Source organism: Trichosurus vulpecula, chromosome 9, assembly GCF_011100635.1.
Source record: "Trichosurus vulpecula isolate mTriVul1 chromosome 9, mTriVul1.pri, whole genome shotgun sequence".
Classification (NCBI taxonomy): domain Eukaryota; kingdom Metazoa; phylum Chordata; class Mammalia; order Diprotodontia; family Phalangeridae; genus Trichosurus; species Trichosurus vulpecula.
This window is the reverse complement of record NC_050581.1, coordinates 121,584,381-121,603,052: the sequence shown is the minus strand read 5'-3', so window position 1 is coordinate 121,603,052 and position 18,672 is coordinate 121,584,381. Positions and strand designations below refer to the sequence as shown.

Genomic DNA, 18,672 nt, shown 5'->3' with positions numbered 1-18,672 from the left:
TTCAGGACTGAATTTCATCTTCTCTTGGTTTTTAAAAAACATGGTGAAATTGACCTCCCTGGGCCAATTTAGTGCCTTGTATGTAAAAGGCTCCCCCAGCAGAGGGAGAGGCAGTGGGACAGAATACAAAGAGCTCTGGGTTTGAAGTTCAAGGATCTTGGTCTGATCCATTCAGAGCTCCTTCCTACCACCTGTGAAACCCTGTTTAAGTCTTCATTATTTATGAAAAGAGGGGGTGGGGCTTGAGGATCTTTACACTCCCTTCTAGGACTAAGCATATAAACCTAATAAATGTCTTTCATGGCAAACTGACAGGTACAATCATGCCTGAAGACAGACAGGAGTGAATGAGATCTTTGAGGGTGCATTTCAGACCCCAAATTCCATACTTAATTTCTGAATCTCAAAAGCATTTCAATTAAAAAAATATTTTATAAAAATTCATTGTGTAGGGCCACATTCTTAGGAAGGAAGGTTCATCTCAGCTTTATAAGTGGTGGAGGCATTTCTGGAGCCAAGAAAGGACAAGTACTCATTCTAGATTATATATGAGTTTTGAAAAGATTCTGTGACTGGAAGAGTAGCTTGTTACAGTGTTACTGATCCTCTGTGGGCCAGGAGATGAGAATTGTAGCTAAGTGCTTCAGTTTCAAAGTGATTTGGGAAAAATGTCTGTCTTCACAGGGAAGACACGGCAGCTCATTTGGATCCAAGGTGGAAGCAAAAGATGAGTTATTTAATTAGCTTTTATTGAGAATCATAATAAGAAAAAATGGTTAGACATTTAGTTCTTTTGAGAGGGAGGGAGGCCACAGAGCAGGAAAGACAGTGCTTGGTGACGAGGAAAGTAAAATGAATCCAACGCAGCCTCTTAACACTGAGATTACTTGTTTTCCAGATTAAGCTCTGACAACAGTGGTTTTATCAGTATTTATTTTGAGAAGAAAATATACAAGACTTCTAGAAAGCCCAGCTAGTAATTCAGATGTTGATTTAAAAAGGCAGCAAAATTATTGAGGGGGAATGCACATTAAAAAGAAAGAGCAAATTTAACCAAAAACATTTATCCAACATGTTGGACTCTGGGATTATGGCAATACTGATAGATGTTTAAAGGGAGTTTTGATGATGATCATTAGAGGGAAAGGCAAAGAGATATTTTTTTCCTAGACCTTTTGCTCAAATACATGTGCACAATCTCTACTGCAAAGTTAAGGCTTAGAGGCAAGACTATGTGAGTACCTTAACAATTTCCTCCCCACTGACATGCCGGAGGCGCCCCAGAATATCCATGATCCGGTCTGGATAAGCCTTCCACTTCAGTAAAGCAAGGAGGTCCACTGTAAATCAAAAGAACATCGTTCCTTGAAATGATGGTAGCAGCTGACATTTGTACAGCACTTTAAGCAATTTTTAGAGTCTCACAATGTTGTGAAATAGCTGTTATAGATATTATTTCCTCCACTTCACAAAGGAGAAAACTGGAGCTCAGAGAGTTAAGTGACTTGCTTGTGGTCCCAAAGCTAGCAAAGTTCAGAGGTTATCACACCTAACAAATTGTCTGTGAGAAAAGATGGGACTGGTCAATATTGGAGGGGTTGTGGAAAAATAGGCATCCAGACACACTCTTGGTAGAGTTATGAATTGGTCCAAACATAAGAAAGTAGCTAAGTGTCTATACTCTTACCCAAAGGTCTAGGCTAAGCACACCACATACCCCTAGGAGATCAATGATAGAAAGAAAAGACTCCCAAATGCCAAAATATTTAGAGTAGCACTTTCTGTGGACTAGAACTGGAAACAAAGTCTCTGTGCATCAGTTGGTGAATGGCTAAATGAGTTGTGTGGTTCATGAGTGGAATGTGGTATAAGAAATGATGAATACAGAAAAATATGGAGAGACTTAGGAACTGATGTGCAGTAATCAGAACCAGGAAAACATTATATATAATAACTACAATTATGTAAATGGGAAGGATAACAAGCACAAAACAATGGAAATGGAATGTTATGAAAATATAAAGAGATACACTGGGAAATATAGATGATGTGAAAACAAAAGATATCAACAAATATATTTAAAATAACCAACAAGGATTTTAAAATGTTAGAAGTGAGGTTTAAATTTTGTTCAAATTCCAATTCTATTACACTATTCACTATACCACACACTACAAGTGACAATCAGAAAAGCCAGCTGAAGGACATCTTAGACACTACTATCTCTGGTTTGGAGCCTACTTTCTTTTTCTCCAACAGGATGAGCAAAGGACTTCAATAGGCAACTCTTTGCAAAGGGGATGGCAGTGCCTAAGAGGGCATCCTGAGGGCTGAGTGTATCCAAATAATTCAGTCAATTTGGAATTCAATTTAATTCAATGTGCATTTATTAAACACCTAATGTGTTCTGCAGACAAAGAATGAGGAAAAATCTAAATGGTCATTAAGGTCCTTTGTCTCCTATCTTGCACACCCCCAGTGAAGCAAAAAGCAGGAAATAAATGTAGCTGACAGTTCTGACGCTGTAGAAAGCCCCAAGTTGGACTGCCAAGAACTCCATGGAGTTAGTATGGGGTCCTGGTTCATTAGCATACCATTTTGAGTAAGTTTGGTGGAAGAGAGCTGTGTAGAGATAGAGAAGGTCTCTTTGGTGCTGCGCTGGAAGATGAGGCTGGAAGGGATGTTGGGACAACCATTGTAGTCTTCTTTGCAGCATGGGAGGCCCAGGTAGAGTGCGTGGTTATTAAATGTACTATTCTCATCACACTGCAGTTACAGAGAAAAGATAAGATGCATCAACTAAGAAGTTCCTTTAGTCATTCCTCATATTCACAAAATCCAGTTACCCAGAAAATCTAGCTCTTGACTGACCCCATTCCCTTGTAGTCATTTATTTAGCTGTATGTGTCCCAGAAAGGATGGTTTCCTGTTCAAACCTCTTCCAAGCCCACCAGAGCATTTGAGGACCCTTGCATAGCACGTACATCTGGTCACAAAGATTACCATTGTTTTTTCCCCAGTGAAAGAGAGTCCTAGGAATAACCTTAGACTGTCCACTGTGTTTTCAGAGATTGTACTGCCAAGAACTGAAGATGTGGGTGTTGTAAAGCATATATGCCCATACCACCACCACAGTCAGCAAATTCTGCCATGGACAGCTAAGACAGAGAATGAAAGATCCACCATCGCAATTTGTGGAAAGGAAAGTTAAGAGCACATAGATGATACAGTTTTGTCCCTCTGGCTGAAACACTGCTCTTAACCTATCTGGATTCTCCTCAGTGTCATATGAATGTGTGTTTAATATATATATACATATACATATACATATATATATATATATATATATATATATATATATATATATATATATATATATATATTACAAAGCACTTCAAAGAGAAATGGTCTCCAGGGGGAGGTTAACAATGCTGACCTTGGTTTGGGCGGGTCTCAGGCCCCCTACCTTATAGACGTAGAGCTCGTGGATGTCATCTGACAGGGTGGTGCCATCATCCCGCATCAGAGGAGTGAATGCAAAGCCAAACAGTTTCTTCTCTCCTTTGTCTTTTGCTATAATAAGAGTCAAGGGATGAAGATTGATTATTTTTTCCTTTGTCTTGCTTCTCAAATAGAGCCTTTTCTTAATCTATGACAACTCAGCTCCCGTTCTTTTTTGTTCTTTGGGCATTTCATGGACTCAGGTGTGAAGAGGACGGCAAACAATGAACTCAGCCAGTCCTTTGCTTAATCCTCTAAGGTGCCTTATCTTTCTAGACCCAAACTGCTACTCTTAATAGAACAGAACTCTGAAGGGAGAAGTTAAACAACCACCACAAGAAAACATACCCTGAGGAGAACTGAGTTTCTCAAAGAAAATGAAGCTGGGGATTGTCTACTTCAACAGAAGGGCCTCTATCTGACATTCTGGCTGTGGACCATTACTTCTGAAATCTAGAGTAACAATTTCTGACGATATTGTATCCCTTGAGTTCTGGCTTCTTGTAAACCTTCCCCCCTGTGCTTTAAGACAGTCATGTCCTCATGGGGAAGGGAGCCATTGCTAGCGCTCTTTGGGGAAGCCATTAGGAAGTTGTACTCACTAGAACAATGTCTGAACTCAAAGCGCAGGTGGGAGCCTCGGAACCTATCTATAGGAATGGGTAATTTGATGATTTCCCCCCAGCGAGGGCTGTTACTATGGTAGAGGACAAAGGAGTGATAAGAAGTCCTGCTGGGCTCTCCTGAGCCAAGGCTGATGCAGTCCTAGAATAAAGAACACAGAAAATCAAAATCCAAAGAAAGGTTGGTTGAAGGACAAAGTAAGAAATTGTAGCCCAGACCCATAGGTGAGGCCTTGTATTTTGGGGGAGTGCTTCATCTAGAAATGACCCTTGTTTTTCTATTTAATTTTTACTGTCTACCATCCCAAGGGCCAAGAAAAAAAATGAGAAACTTCAATTCCCTGGAATCTGACATTCCTAGTAGCAAGTTTTGTAGTTGCTGCTAAACCTTTGTGCTCACACACTAATAGGATGGTGATTCCTCAAGATGTTAATTTGGGACCGAAGTGACCTAAATGTAGCTGCTTAGCAAACTGAAAGAAAATGGACAATATACTTGAACCATTAGTATGAACTGTTCATCCTAGTTCAGAAAAGAAAATCCCAAACTGTATAGGACAGCGGGACACTAAGAAATCAACAGCATGGGAGATTTCATCAGACTAGAAAAAGTCAATTAACAAAATATAGATGAGAACATCTACTTCTACTATTGCACAATGTTCCCAAATTAACCTGCTGTTTTGAGCTGTCACACAGTGTAGGGAAACCAAACTTGAATTGTTTTTGAAGACAGACCTGAGAAAGTTAAAAAAGTTGGACATCTCTGGGGTTTAATTTTGTTAAAACTCCCAAACTCTAAAACCAAAAAGTGCTGCCAGTTCTGTATAAAGACCTCGAGCATAAGGCTCTTCTTTGGAATGGGAGGCTTCTTGGGTTGCCCGAATAGAAGACGCTGCTCTGAGTCAACACCAACACTGTAGGACAAGGTCTGAAGGCTCCTCTTACCCAATGCACCTTACGTATTGGGACATTAGAAAAGCCTTTATGAGACAGTTTTGATTACCTTCACTTACCTTCCATGTGCTTAAGATTAAACTATTACAGTGGCAGTTTGATAAAAGGATAGAGCCCCAAGCATAAGCAATGCTCCAAATCTCTCCTATGGTTACCTCATCTTTAGATGAGTAACCTAGGGGTGTTTGAGGAGATGGCAGATTTTTTCACAGTGAGGGCTGAAATAAAGGCCTAGTATGGAAACAGGATCCATTAAGAAACAATGAGCTTACACTCATGATTTGTTGTGTTTGTTCTTTGTTCTAGAAGAGGACCATGATATCAGGGAGATGATGACATGACTTGCAGTTGACTTTGATTTGAGTGAGGGAGGGCTGTGCAAGGTCACCAGCCTTACTTTCTCCTCCAGAGTCATCTGGCTCCAGTGACAGATATTCATCAGGACGACTGCAGATGGCCCAGGATGCAATGGGAGACCCTGGCCCTTTTAAGCTAAGGTCTTGATAGTTCCTTATAGTCACAACATCATACTAATAGACACCTGAACTATTGGTGGGTCAGCAGTACTACCTACACTTGACTGAAGACAAAATCCAATTCACTGAAGTCACTTAAGGAAAAGAGAGCTGAGGGAAAGTTAATGGTTATCAAAGGGATAAGAGGGGCTAGATGAGGGGAGTAAAGAGCTGCTCTTTTTCTTCACATGGAACAAGAAATAATGAGTTCAAATTGTAGGAGGGAAGACTTATGTCAGCTATTCAGAAGAATTTCTGTAAGGGTTGTGAGAGAATGAGCTGGGTTACCCAGGGAGATCTTGGAGTTTCCTTTAGAGATTAAACAAACAAATAAATACGTATGGGCAGGTGACTACCTCTCTGGGATGGTTTGAGGATAGACTTGCTTCAGAGGCAGGGATATGAAGCAGATGAGCTGACAGTCAGGTCCTATAGTTAATCCTGTAGGGCATATATGCCTTATAATTTTATGTCACTGGCTATGGAAGTCTCAAGGATGCTGTTTGTTGCTTTCCTTACCTTTAAAATTTCTCCATCTGCATAGAGAACATACATGGTCACTTCGATATTCTTTTGCACACTCTTTCCCCCCCTCTCGAAATCTCCCTTTTCCAGGGTTAGGTAGAGGTCATTTCGGATATCACCTGTGGTGAAAGAGAAATGAAAGCTTCTCACAAGGAGCAGAAGCCATAGTACCTCATGATGATGACAGAGAACAGGCCTCCCTGTGGTGTTCCTCTGAGGTATATGCCGGCACCCAGTGCATTCCAAGCCAGGGGTCAATAACCATGGACATTCCAGTATCAATGAAGCAGAGTTTAGGATGGTTAGTCATGTTTTCTTTAAGTGTTAATTCATTCCCTACACTGTGACTCAAGGGGAGGAGAACAGTCTCCTGGCCTAGAGATGGACAATCAGTCTATTAGACCCTCCAGTGGAACAGCCTAAAATGACCATCATGCTTAAGTTTTGGAGGAGATTTTGGAAATAATGGGTAAAACATTTTCCCAATCATCTCTTACCCACTAACTTTTCCTTTCCCCTCCCTCTGCAAACCTAAATTCAGAGCTTCTCTTGCTCTTTGGAAAGGTTGTTTGCAGTTCAAACCTCTCTTTCTCCTGAGCAAGAATACTAAGACTCCTCCCTGCTGGATTCTTGGCTCAGAAGCTGCTTCCACACAGGTGTGCCAGGCAGAGGGCACTGGGCATACCTGCCAATTTTTCATCACCTTGTTTGCAAGTGTTCTTGGAGCAGATGATTATATCCAGAAACACAGATGCTAGGTCAATGGAGGCAACATTCTGTCAACCCCTTGTGGTATCAACTTCTCTAACCTCCAGCCCAGTTTACCAGTTTTTACTCAGATATAAGAGACTCAGTCTCAAATTCACAATAGCCAGAATAATAGGCTTGTCCTTGGGGGGATGCTGACGTAAGGGAAAGCAGTGGCAGAATACCTGCTGATTATACATGTAAATACATACAAAATGTTCATATTTAGGCTGTCCTAGCTTCTAAATTTAACACCCAGCAGAGTTTTTCCCACATATTCTAAAAGAGGGCTCATGACTTTCAGGAAAAATAGGCAAGGCAAGAAAAAATATCTTCAAAGAAAGAAAACGGCAAAAAATAATGGGTAAGGCAAAATGGAGGGTGAATTAGCAACTGAGGAAACCCATAATGAGGTAATGGAATGTTTTGATAGCAAAGGTGGAACCAATTCAAGTTGTCAGATTTTAATACCTCCCCTCCTCCATTTTCATACTTGGAAAAACTGATATGTCATAATCTGTTTAGTGACTACAACTACAGTGAGACAAGAAGTGTTTATTTTCTGGCACTTTGAGAACTTTCTGGGTTGGTCATAGATTCCAGGCTCTTCTTATGTTTTACATAAAACTTAAATGTTCCTGCCCCTTTTCTGCATTGACCGCACCTGAATATTGATGGACTATTAAGACACGGCCAAGCTGTTACCTGTTTGTAAGAACAAAGCTGCTCTGGGGGCTGAGTATGCAGGATAATAGTGTATTTTGAGAAATGGGTACATTTCTTTGGGAGGGGGCATCCGTATGAATGAGAATAATAGCACTTCCTATTACTAAGATGATTTTCTGAACCTTTATGAAGTAGAGAGTTGCTACTTCTTAAATTCCTTATTAGAGACTGGGAAATATTAAAGCTCAAAGACAGAAAAAAGCCAGTCCGTGACAAATGAAAAATATGCTACTCAGAAACGAACCATAATATATACTTAGAGGCTGATTATAATGTGTATCTGTAAACTGACTAAAATACCTATTCATAAACTAACTAAAAGTTACGTTCAGAAGCATGTCAGAAATTGACCATAAAGTATATTGACAGACCTAATCAAAATGTATACTTAGAGACTGACGATGAGGTTATATGCAGAAATGGAGAATAACACAGGTTTGGAAACCGACCATAAGGCACGCTCAGAAAACTGTTGGGAATGTATTTCTAGAAATCTCATAAGCATTTTCTAGAGCTTGTGAAAGCTAAAATGTCTCCAAGACTACAGTAGCCAGATTCAGTTACCCAGAAACCTACAATGAAGGGAAAATTACAAATTTCTTCCTAATTGGGTCACTGTTTCACAATGTAGGGGAAAGGAAATAATGAGCTGGTTAGGGAATAAGCCCATAAATTCAATCAGCAGTTAAGGCAAAACACCTTTAACTTACTGGTTTAAGTTCCTAAAAATTCACACAAAGTGTCAAAGTTCTCTACAGGCATAATATTTATGTTCTTTAATGCACATGTAACTATATGGCAGGTCAAATGCTCTAAACTGTAGATTATTCTTACTTCTTCATCTGCTTCTATTTATCTTGTCCTGGCTGACCTCTGCTCAATGACGTCTTTGTTAGAGATTAAATGTGTTAGAATAAACTGTTTAAAACCAAGGTCTCTGTGGAGCAGTGCTAAAGTCTGGAGATGATAATGGTACTCACTGCAAGGGTCCTAATGACACAGTAGGGGATACATCCAATCACGTGATGTGGAAACCATCAAAAGACCTCTTTGCCCAAAATATCTTTCCTGTTGTCCTGCCATGTTCCTGAAATTACTATCATTAGAATCAGGCATTTGGGTGTAGGTAAGGCATTATTTTCAGACAATGGCACGGTTCCTTTTAAATGGAACAGGTCTTACATGGGATGGGTACACTAACCCAGAAATGATTCTTTTCAAAAATCACCTGTGCATGGGAGAAAGGGCAGCTATGTGATGAAGGGGGATAGGGAAGAGCAATCTGAAATATGGAATGGGACAGATGAGGGCAGGGCCATGGATAGACATAAAGCAGGATACAGTAGGCCCAGGTGTCAAGTGCAAAGGGGAGGTGGAAAATGATGTAAGGGGCATATGAGTGTGTGTGTATAGAGGGTGGGGTGGGGGAAAAGGAACAATGTAGACAAACTTCACAGAATCTCAGACAGCCCTTCCCTTATGCAAACAGAAATCCTCTCTACAACACCCCCAACAAATGTTCCACCTCTCAAACAACTCCCATGATAGGCAAGGCATGATTACCTAAGGCATTCCATTCCATTTATGGACAGCGTTGACAGTTTTATAACTTTGTCAAGGGTTGGCTCTACTAATTATCCCTTCTTTAGACAGTAATTCATCCTAGAGACTTGTTTCTTTTCCTAACTTTCTTCCATTTCTTCAGACTAGCTGACCAATTCATGGCACCGCTAGTTTCTCCTTCATCTGCCTCCATTTTTTTCATCTCCTTGTATACAGTAGGTGCTCAATAGATATTTGATAAATTAACGAATTTTTTTTTTACCGGAACCTCTAAGGCAGCTAAAACCTATTTCTCATGAGGAGAATCAGAACAATATATTAAAGTGACTACATGGCCTTTCAAAGCTAGACAGCTGCAGAAGTGATGGCTGTCAACACTACTTCTGTTCATGGGAGGATGGAATTTCAGAGGGAATGGTAATAAACAACAGCTTCACTACAAAGGGCTCTCTGTTCACCACTTCACGTCAAAGAAGTTTCTGAGAAGTCTGTCATGTATGGCCATCATTAATGGATATAATAATTGAAGCAGTATAATCTGAATAGGGCCAGATAAATAAAAATGTACTGAAAAACTCCTTAAGTCTTAGCTTGTTTTAAAGCCTATTTGTCACAACAGTGTAAGTATTAACAAAGGCGAAAATTCTGGTTTGTCAGAAGGGACACTTAGTCAACAGTAACATAAAATGGTTATTCCATGAGCAGAGATAATGACAATGGATTGTTTGATTTTTATGGTCAGAACTGGTCTCTATCAAGATGAATACTGCTCCAGCAAGATTAGACTTCCATAGCTTAGTCCATCTAGTGCATTTCTTTCCTGTATCCAGCTCTACCGATGAGCCAGCATCATTCAGGTCTAGTTTAGGGACTAACTCAGAAATCAAGGATTTTTACAAGAAGCTTCAACCAGGATATTTTAGACATCTGAGTTCTGGTTTTCAGGAAGCAGTGTGTTGTCATGGGAAGATCAGAGTCATAAGAGCTGGGCTCAAGGCTTACACCTCTGCCCCTTTCTATATTATTTTGCACATGGCACTTCCTTCTTCAATCAAATGACTATCATTTCTGCTCTGCTTCTCTGGCAGGGCCACTGGAAAATTTAGATGAAATAATGCATGGAAAAATGCCCTATAAACCATAATGGTTATGCATGTAAATGATTATCATTATTATTAATGAGGAACAGGTTAGAACTGAATTTTTGGATTATTCGAATTTAGGAAACTGATCTTTCCAGTATTAACCAATGGGGTAATTAATTTTTTCCTTAATATGATTTAACAAATATTAACTAAACACCTATCATGTGTGAGGCATGGTGCTTGGCTGTGGGGGAAAAATGGATGATTACATAGTTTCTGTTTCTTTAAGAACTTAGAATTTACAAAGGAAGTTCCTGAAATATTCACTGACCCAACAGAAGGGTATTGAGAGAAATTATTAATAACCAGTGATTTTGGGAGATTCAGAGTTCCTCCTTTTTCTAACATCCTCATTTCAAAAACACAGTCTGAAGGTTGAACTAACTTTCTCCTCCATCTGATCAGATCTCATCCAACCTTACCAGGAATCTCCAGTCTGAGATGAATTTCTGTTCTTTGTGCTCCACTCAAGTGAGTCTGGGTGGAGGTAGGTCCTTTGTCCAGACAGCCCAAAGCTGGGGGTGGTCTGGGTGTGGACATGGTCTCTGTCCAAGAGTGACAGAATGTCACTCCCAGCCTTTCATTGGAGTGAGCCCACTTTTCTTTGTAGAGTCCACCTCTCATTAATTATTAAGTGGAGTTGATTGCCATCTGCTGAAACGCCTCTCATCCAAGGACATATAAGCTTCAAGAAGTGGCTGTGATCTCTTTTGAGGACAATGAGCCCTTTTTGTTAACCATTAGCTAGCCATGGTTGATAAAATCGATTATAATTTACCTAAAAACTTTGTCTCTCAAAATTATTTTTTATTTGCCACAGTATAAAAACTGGTTTTTCCCTTTCTTCCTTCTGATCTCAAACTATAAAACCAGACAGATTTCTCAACTGATTTTTGAAAATAAGGGATCTCCCCCTTCTTGTTGAGGTATCTTCACTGAGGACCAGAATGACCCCTGGGTTTACTTAGAACTGCTGGACCCACTCTTTGGATGCATCACAGTACTCCACTAAACAAGAAGCCTTCCCTCAGACACCACTGCATCGAAGGGAGCTCAGCTGCGAAGTGCCCTGCACCAGGCAACCACCTTCACTACAATATCTGCCTGGGTAAACACAGTAATAATGAGACATACATACATACATACATACATACATACATATATATGTGTATATATATGTATATATATGTATATACATATATATTATCCCAATTAACTCTTTTTCCCCCCAGCCTTCATGGCTTTCCTTCAAGGGACTGAAGGAACTTCCTTTCAGGCCCTCATAAGTGCCTTTCACTAAATAATATGTAGCCTTATATTCACAGATTTCTACTAGTATCACTAAACTTAGAAATAAATTATCTCTGAATCTGATCAGCAACCTTCTGAAAGAATGCTTACGTTCACTTTATCTCTTGATGCATCAGAATGGCAATTTTTCCATGTTGTTCGGTGAAATGCAGAGAAGACTTCTGCACACTCTCCAAACCTACCCACCCTCAACCAGAAGAGAGGATAAATATTGGTCTCTCTCCCCTCATCTAGACAATCGTGGGCACTAGAGTGAGTTCAACTTAGCACCTTTTCTGGAGGGGCAGGAAGTAAAGGAAATAGACTATCAAATCAGATTACTTTCTTGGGAAGTACTATAGGGTTCTATCTTTTGAGGGCCAAAGACACAGAATCCACATTTTTCCAAATGTTCATCAATGAGAGGTCTCTATTTTAAAAGTCAGTTTATTCTAATCAGCATGATTAATACTGTCTCTTTCTCAGCATGGCTACATTTTGGAGAGGAGGATGGGACTGGATGGGGCTAGGACTACAATTTAGACTTCAAAGCAAATTGGCAATTGAGATAGAATTTATACCCATGAAGAGAAGTCGGGGTTATGGGGTCGGGTGACTTGCCAAGGTCACACAGCTAGTATGTGTCAGGAGGACTCAAAGCTAGTTTTCTAGACTTCCAAGACTACTTCTCACTCCATTACCTTTGCTGCCTTTCTCAAGGCTATAGGACCATGTTTATTCCTTTCTTGAGGCCAAGGAGCATCAAATTCTCCTCACTCTCACCTCACAGAGCAGATGAGTGAATTCCACAATCATCCCTGAGAGATAGTAGGCAGTTAGGTGGCACAGTGGATAGAATGCTGGATTTGGTGTCAGGAAGTCTCGAGTTCAAATCTGGTCTCAGACACTTATTAGCTGTGTGATCCTGGGTAAGTCACTTAACTTCTAACAGCCTCAGTTTCCTCATCTGTAAGATGGGGATAATAAATAGCACCTACTTCCCAGGGTTGTTGTGAAGACAAAATAAGATGCTATTTGTAAAGTGCTTTGTACACCTTGAAGTGCTGTTATTGTTAGATTGGCCAAAATTTTCACCGGAGACTTCTGATTATATTCCTATGAAACAACCTGTAGCAGCTCTGGCCCTCTCCCTTCCTTAGAAGTGCATTCACGTAAATAGCTCTTTTATGTTGTGTGTGTCTGGAAAGAATAAATGAACTTGAAAAGACTTTTAGAATACCTTTCTGTCCCCTGCTGCTCGAGACAAGAACGCCCCTCAAGCCCTCCTTCTCTAATGTGAGTAGCTGGCCTGTCTTTTTCACAAAAATCCCTTCATGTATTCCATTTCCCCTCTAACTTGCGAATGGATTCACCCTAAAGGTGTTCTAAATTCGCAGAGAAGCCCTCCGTTTCATGCGCTAGGTACGCTCCTCTTGCTAAGATGGACTGAAGGTCCAAAGCGGTGCCTTTCCAAGTCTTCAGGGCTGTGCCATCACTTGCTGGACCTCTCCCAACAGGTCTTCATTCTAATCTGCCCAAGGTAGGGGAGGTTGGTGAAGGGTGGAGAATGGACATGATTTCCCCCCAATATTGCAATGATTTGTTACCTTCACCAACATTCCATGAAAAAAGTGGAGATGGAGAAAAAGCAAGCAAGCAGCAGACATTGAACAGAAAAGCAGGAACTTACACCCAACTATCTTCATCTCTGCATCAGAAAGAAAGGGGAGACAATGAAGGGATAACACAGAGAGAACAAGAAAAATTAAGACAGAGAGAAAGAGAACAAGAGAAAGAAACATCACTCACAGATCCATGATGAAGCATGCACTTTTCATCAGAGGCTCAGAGTAAGAGGCAGAGTGTACTACTAAGCGGGTGAATAAAGGCAAGGGAATCCTGGGGAAGACAGACACGGCCATGCGTAGGCAACTGATTTCTACTCAGCAAATTCAGTATACAAATCAAGGATCATTCCGAAGGCAAGCAGCACATGGCCTGGCCCACCCCATATCACCCAGGGAGTGGCAGTGCCCTTCCTACCCCACTCCCCAGCCCTGCCCCAGGGTCAAAGCAATTTAATTCTCTGAGAAAACCTCAGTCAGCAGCTAGAAACACACACTCAACCATAGGGCTAGTTCAACTGAATCCTTTTTCCTGAATGACAAAGACAGACACAAGAACATTTAATTATCAGCATGACACTTGGCTCATGTCAGAACCAAGTTGGGAATTCCAAGGTTAGAGAGTAAGCCCAAGAGTTTCCAGAGGAATTATTATGATGTTCTCCAGAGGCATGCCAGGGCCCTGATTCTCCTCGAAGGGCTGGAGATCAGAAGTGTTGAGTCAAACTTGGGATGTAGTGGACATGCCAGTCTTCATTAGTACCTCATAGGTGAGCATATGGCATGCTGTTAGTTTTTGGTTTTCTGTATTATACAGTAATACACAGAGAAAGGGAAGGTTACTCTCTTAAGAAAATGGTGGTTCTGTATTAATTGTCTTTACATGGATTAGGAAAAAGGACTCTTGCCCTTTCTTAACTGTGATATTTGTTTAGTAAAATAGATTTAATATAATAAATTTATTTAATTTCTCTAATAAAATAGCCCTAAAAACAAAATTTCTTTAATAAAATAGCTGTAAAATAGATTTCAAACCATTCATTTCAAGTTATGGTCTTTCAGTGTTAAGAATCTTTTTTTATTTATTTAAATAGTATTTTATTTTTTCCTCCAACTACATATTAAGAACATTTTTAAGCACTCATTTTTACAAGATTTTGAGTTCCTAATTTTTGTCCTTCCTTCCCTACCTCTCTCCCCTCCTCTCTTCTGAAAATGGTAGGCAGTTTGATATAGTTAGTATGAAGAATCTGCAATAAATCCTGGAATGGAAATCACACTGACCAAGGGAGCCTCGCTTATCTAGCAAGCTTATTCTGCTCCAGTCTTTCCTGATTATCTTGTTAAGAAAATCTGTAAGGGACCAAAATTTTTGCTACAAAGCTATTAGCTTGTAATGCACATACAGATGAATTTAAAGATAGGTAGGGAAGAACATAAAAATGGAAGCAAAAATGACTGACGGCTAGCTACCCCATCAACAAAAGATAGTGAGTTCAGTTAAGAAAAAAATGATTTGCTGGAAAATGTTTCTACAACCATCCTTAATATTAGCCTTTATAATCAAAGATGATATTCCCAAGGCTAGCATTTTCTCTGCCACTATCAATCCAGGAGCTGGAGGGTAGCTTGAATAGTTTATGGCTCATGGTCAAAATTCTCCTGCCTCTGGCCCCATATCCTGAACAAAGTAGGATAGCGGTCAGGTGGTGGGGCATAGAACATTTGAAAAATAACTATAACAGTGCAAATAAAAGTTTCAGCCTCTTTCTTAATACTGGTGGACTAGACAGTGAGAGAACATGATGTAATACATTGTGGTATGATTAGAGACTGCAAAAACTCTCATTTCTAGCATTGTAAATATGCTCTGGCCATAATCCCTACCCTTCTTGCATTTCTTCTGATGCATGACCTTCAATTAACTGCTAACTCATTGTGGTTTGAAGATGTGATTCTCTCCTTACCAGGGATTCTAATAAGACACACTTATTTTCACTTGGACCTTGAAGTGATGGGAAAATCACCTTCACCTACTTAGCCGTCATAGCCCCATTTACTGTGACTCCTCAGGCTTGTTAGAAAACTCCACAGCAGCTCCACTCACAACTTTAGCGGCCATTTCCTTAAGTGCCCATTTGCCACAACTATAGCTGCTCACTACCACAAAGCTGCATGTAATGGGGGAATAACTTTGTGCTATTTCACAACTGTGAAGTGGACAGGAAATCACTGGAATGAGGCTATAGGACAGACAGCTCTATCACTGAACATTCCTACTTGGCAGATGATTGCTGGCTCACTGACACTGGGGACATGTGTTGGGATGGATGGGTTGATACGTCGTAGAATATTTGTCAGAGTCAGCATTTCTCTGGAGGTAGTTTGACCACAGGGCAAAGCCTCAGTGCTATAACGTTTTGCTGAGCCAAGGGATCTCAAGGTCCCAATCTGAGAGGGACTCAGGAGATATCAGGAGGCTGCTAGCTGGTGGTGGGTCACAATCCTGGTGATAACAATGTGCACAAAGTATTGTTTTGCCTAGTAGAGGCTCAAACCCTCTCTGCCAAGTGAAAAAAGCTGTGCACGGAAGCAGAGCAGGCAGATGTGGGGCTGCTTCCTGCTCTCATGGCACTCCCCGCCATGCCCCTGCTGTGCTAACTCTAAGGCTCCAATTTAACTGACCCAAGAATCGGTTTCACTTAGCAGGTGCAGTTTGCTTGTCCCTGGAATGGGCTGATGGGGGTAAATGATATGATTTTTTTTGCAGCCTGACTTTAATGATATTCCATTAGTTGTCATTCAGAGGGCACAATTCATCCTCTTCTCTTATTTCAACTGCTCTGTGGAATATACCCATAAACCCCTTACAGACCCTGGTATGCTGATGAGGCAAAGGGACACCCAGCTGCCTCATCAAAGGACCTCTTTTCTCAAATGTGATTTTGAGAATATCTCTTGAAATGAAATTCTGCTTAAAAATATTTTGACTGAAAGATGCTTATCTCCTGCCCCCATTCATATGGTTTTATGCACATTCCAAAATGAAAGCCTAAGATTCACTCTCTTCATATACAAATGCTCACAACTTTTAGAGGCACTAGATTTCTGAAACAGGGATGAGCAGGGAAGAAACATTACATGTGTCATTCAGTGTCATCTCAGAAGACATTACCATAGGAAAATGTGGGACTAGATAATTAAAAGAACAATAAGAAGTAATGGCACCAGTTCATTCTTTAGTAAAATGGTACCTATAAAACTTCATTATTGGACCTTTAGTTGGCAGACTAAGACAAGAAGTCAAGGATCATATGAGACTCTGACTGGGTTACCTTAGCGGGTCTAATGTATAAGGTATATGTTAGAGTATCTTGGACCTATGGCATCTGAATGCAAGATTCCTTTTGGGTAACTTGCTTGTATGAACACATAATTAAACTGAGGATGCCTGCATAGCATATTTTAAAATAATACTTTTTATGATCCTGCACTATTACAATTTTAAAAAGAGATTTCTTTTTAGTTTTCATATAGCACCAATCATTCTTATCAAAATTACATTCCCATACTTTGCCATTTTTTATCCCTTTAAGGAATAGGACACTTGTGGTTGTTTCCCTGTGAGATTGGTGATATAACAGGAAGGTGAAAAGCTATCTTTGTTGACCTCGATGTACATATTCTTTCACTGTAGAAATCACAGAGGGTGTCAGATAAAACCCATCTGTTGTGTCTATCACTGTATCACTTTTGAACATTGTTCTGTATGATTTTGTGAGAAGAATCCAGCACCTACAGTTAGCTGAAGATTTGACTGGTGGCAGGGGGGTGCCCATTGGATCTAAGGATGGCTCAGAATAACTATATTGACCAACCATAGCTGAAAGAGCCAACTTGATTCTGTGAGCACCCTCCGGGAGCCCCCAGAGCAATTCTGCCTACCTGGCATGATGACATCAGGGAAACCCAATTTCCTGGTAACTGCCAAGCCTCTGTTAAAGATCATAGGGTTTTCCCTCCGAATCTGGTCCATGTCTCCACGAAGAAGCTGCAAAGAAATTATAAGACCTGCAAGAAACAAAAAACTTTTTTTTCAGAGCCACAATTCCATCTTAAATAGAAATTCACAATTCCATCTTGAGTCAAATAAGGTGCTAGTGAGAATAAACTCAGGAACTCCTTTCACAGGAAAATATATTATATGCGGGACTTTTCTTTAGAAAGCCATCATGCAGAAAATATAAGCTACTCTGCAGAAATATTCTGCTATTCAGAAATACCTCGAGGCATAAAACTAATGGAATATAGGTCAGAGTGACCTTGACAAATAAAGAAATGTTTTAACAAAAATAGGATGAAAAATTTGACAGTTTCTATACAAGGGGGTCCTCTTAGGGAAAGCCCCAAATAGTCCACAGAAACAAGATGGATAAAGAGTATTTAGAGATAAGTGTGCCAAAAAAGACCTCCTGGACAGGGTGTAGCACTGGCTGGAAATGTATGAGCATATTATATATTGTTTTTTTATACTGGGAAGTATGCCAAATTCTGGAAGGCAGTAATCCTCTATTTAATTTTTTTTGTCCCAGACAGCTACTGATTATATCCTTCTATTCTCCTGCCTCTCTCTACTCCTAATTCCTTCTGAACCTTCTCCTTCAATCTCTCCATTCTTCCTGTTATCCTACTCCATCACTCATGCTCTGACCTCACTTTGCTCCTATCAAAATTTTGACCTTATGGCTGACTAGTTCAACTGTACATTACTCTCGTCCCTTAAAACCCTTTCCTGCTTACCAGCTGTGACATCAGACATCAACACTAGGTTGCCCTCAAGATCTGGTTTTTCCATTCTTCCCGATATGCTACTGAATGCAGATAGACAAAGTTACATGATTGTACCAAGACAGAGTTATGTGATTGTGCCAACTGGGTTCACTACAAATTAATGTTGTCTAATCTTAAGTAGGCTCTCATTGCTGTAAGGAAATCCTTTTATTCTTCCCTGATTAATTCTCTATCACATACAGCAGCACTTCTAAACTCTTTCTTTTATCCCCAGGAAACCTTTCCTTTTCCCTTTTTCCTCCTATCGCAGCAAAGCACCTTACTTTACTGAGAATATGGAAGCCATCTGCCACGGTCCCTCTCCTTCTTTCCTATGCCAAATGACCAAACTCTCCTACATTGTTGTCCTATTCTTTCCTCTTTTGCCCTAGTCCCCAAGGAAGAGATTTTCCTTCTCACTGTCCTTCTTGTGCTCTTTATCCCAGCTCCTCACACCTCTTGTGGGACCCTGCTGCCCCCCGTTACCTTATCTTCAATATCTTCTTATCTAATACCTCCTGCCCTACAAAGGTGCCCAGGGCTCACCCATTCTTCAAGAAAACAAACAAAATCCTCAGCCAACCCTACCAAGTTATTGTCTTTATATCACTTCCCTTTCATAGCC

General features: G+C 40.3%; 1 protein-coding gene across 1 annotated transcript in view; it reads right to left on the bottom strand.

Annotated features, from left to right (window-relative positions):
• Positions 1-18,672, bottom strand: part of DOCK3 (dedicator of cytokinesis 3) — a 450,567-nt gene that overhangs the window by 138,373 nt on the left and 293,522 nt on the right. Inside the window, exons 14-19 of the mRNA XM_036739628.1 lie at positions 17,163-17,288; positions 6,116-6,240; positions 4,104-4,266; positions 3,467-3,573; positions 2,595-2,766; positions 1,243-1,340 (exon numbers count right to left, since the gene is read on the bottom strand). Coding sequence (XP_036595523.1) covers positions 1,243-1,340; positions 2,595-2,766; positions 3,467-3,573; positions 4,104-4,266; positions 6,116-6,240; positions 17,163-17,288 — 791 coding nt within the window. The remainder of the gene's footprint in view (positions 1-1,242; positions 1,341-2,594; positions 2,767-3,466; positions 3,574-4,103; positions 4,267-6,115; positions 6,241-17,162; positions 17,289-18,672) is intronic.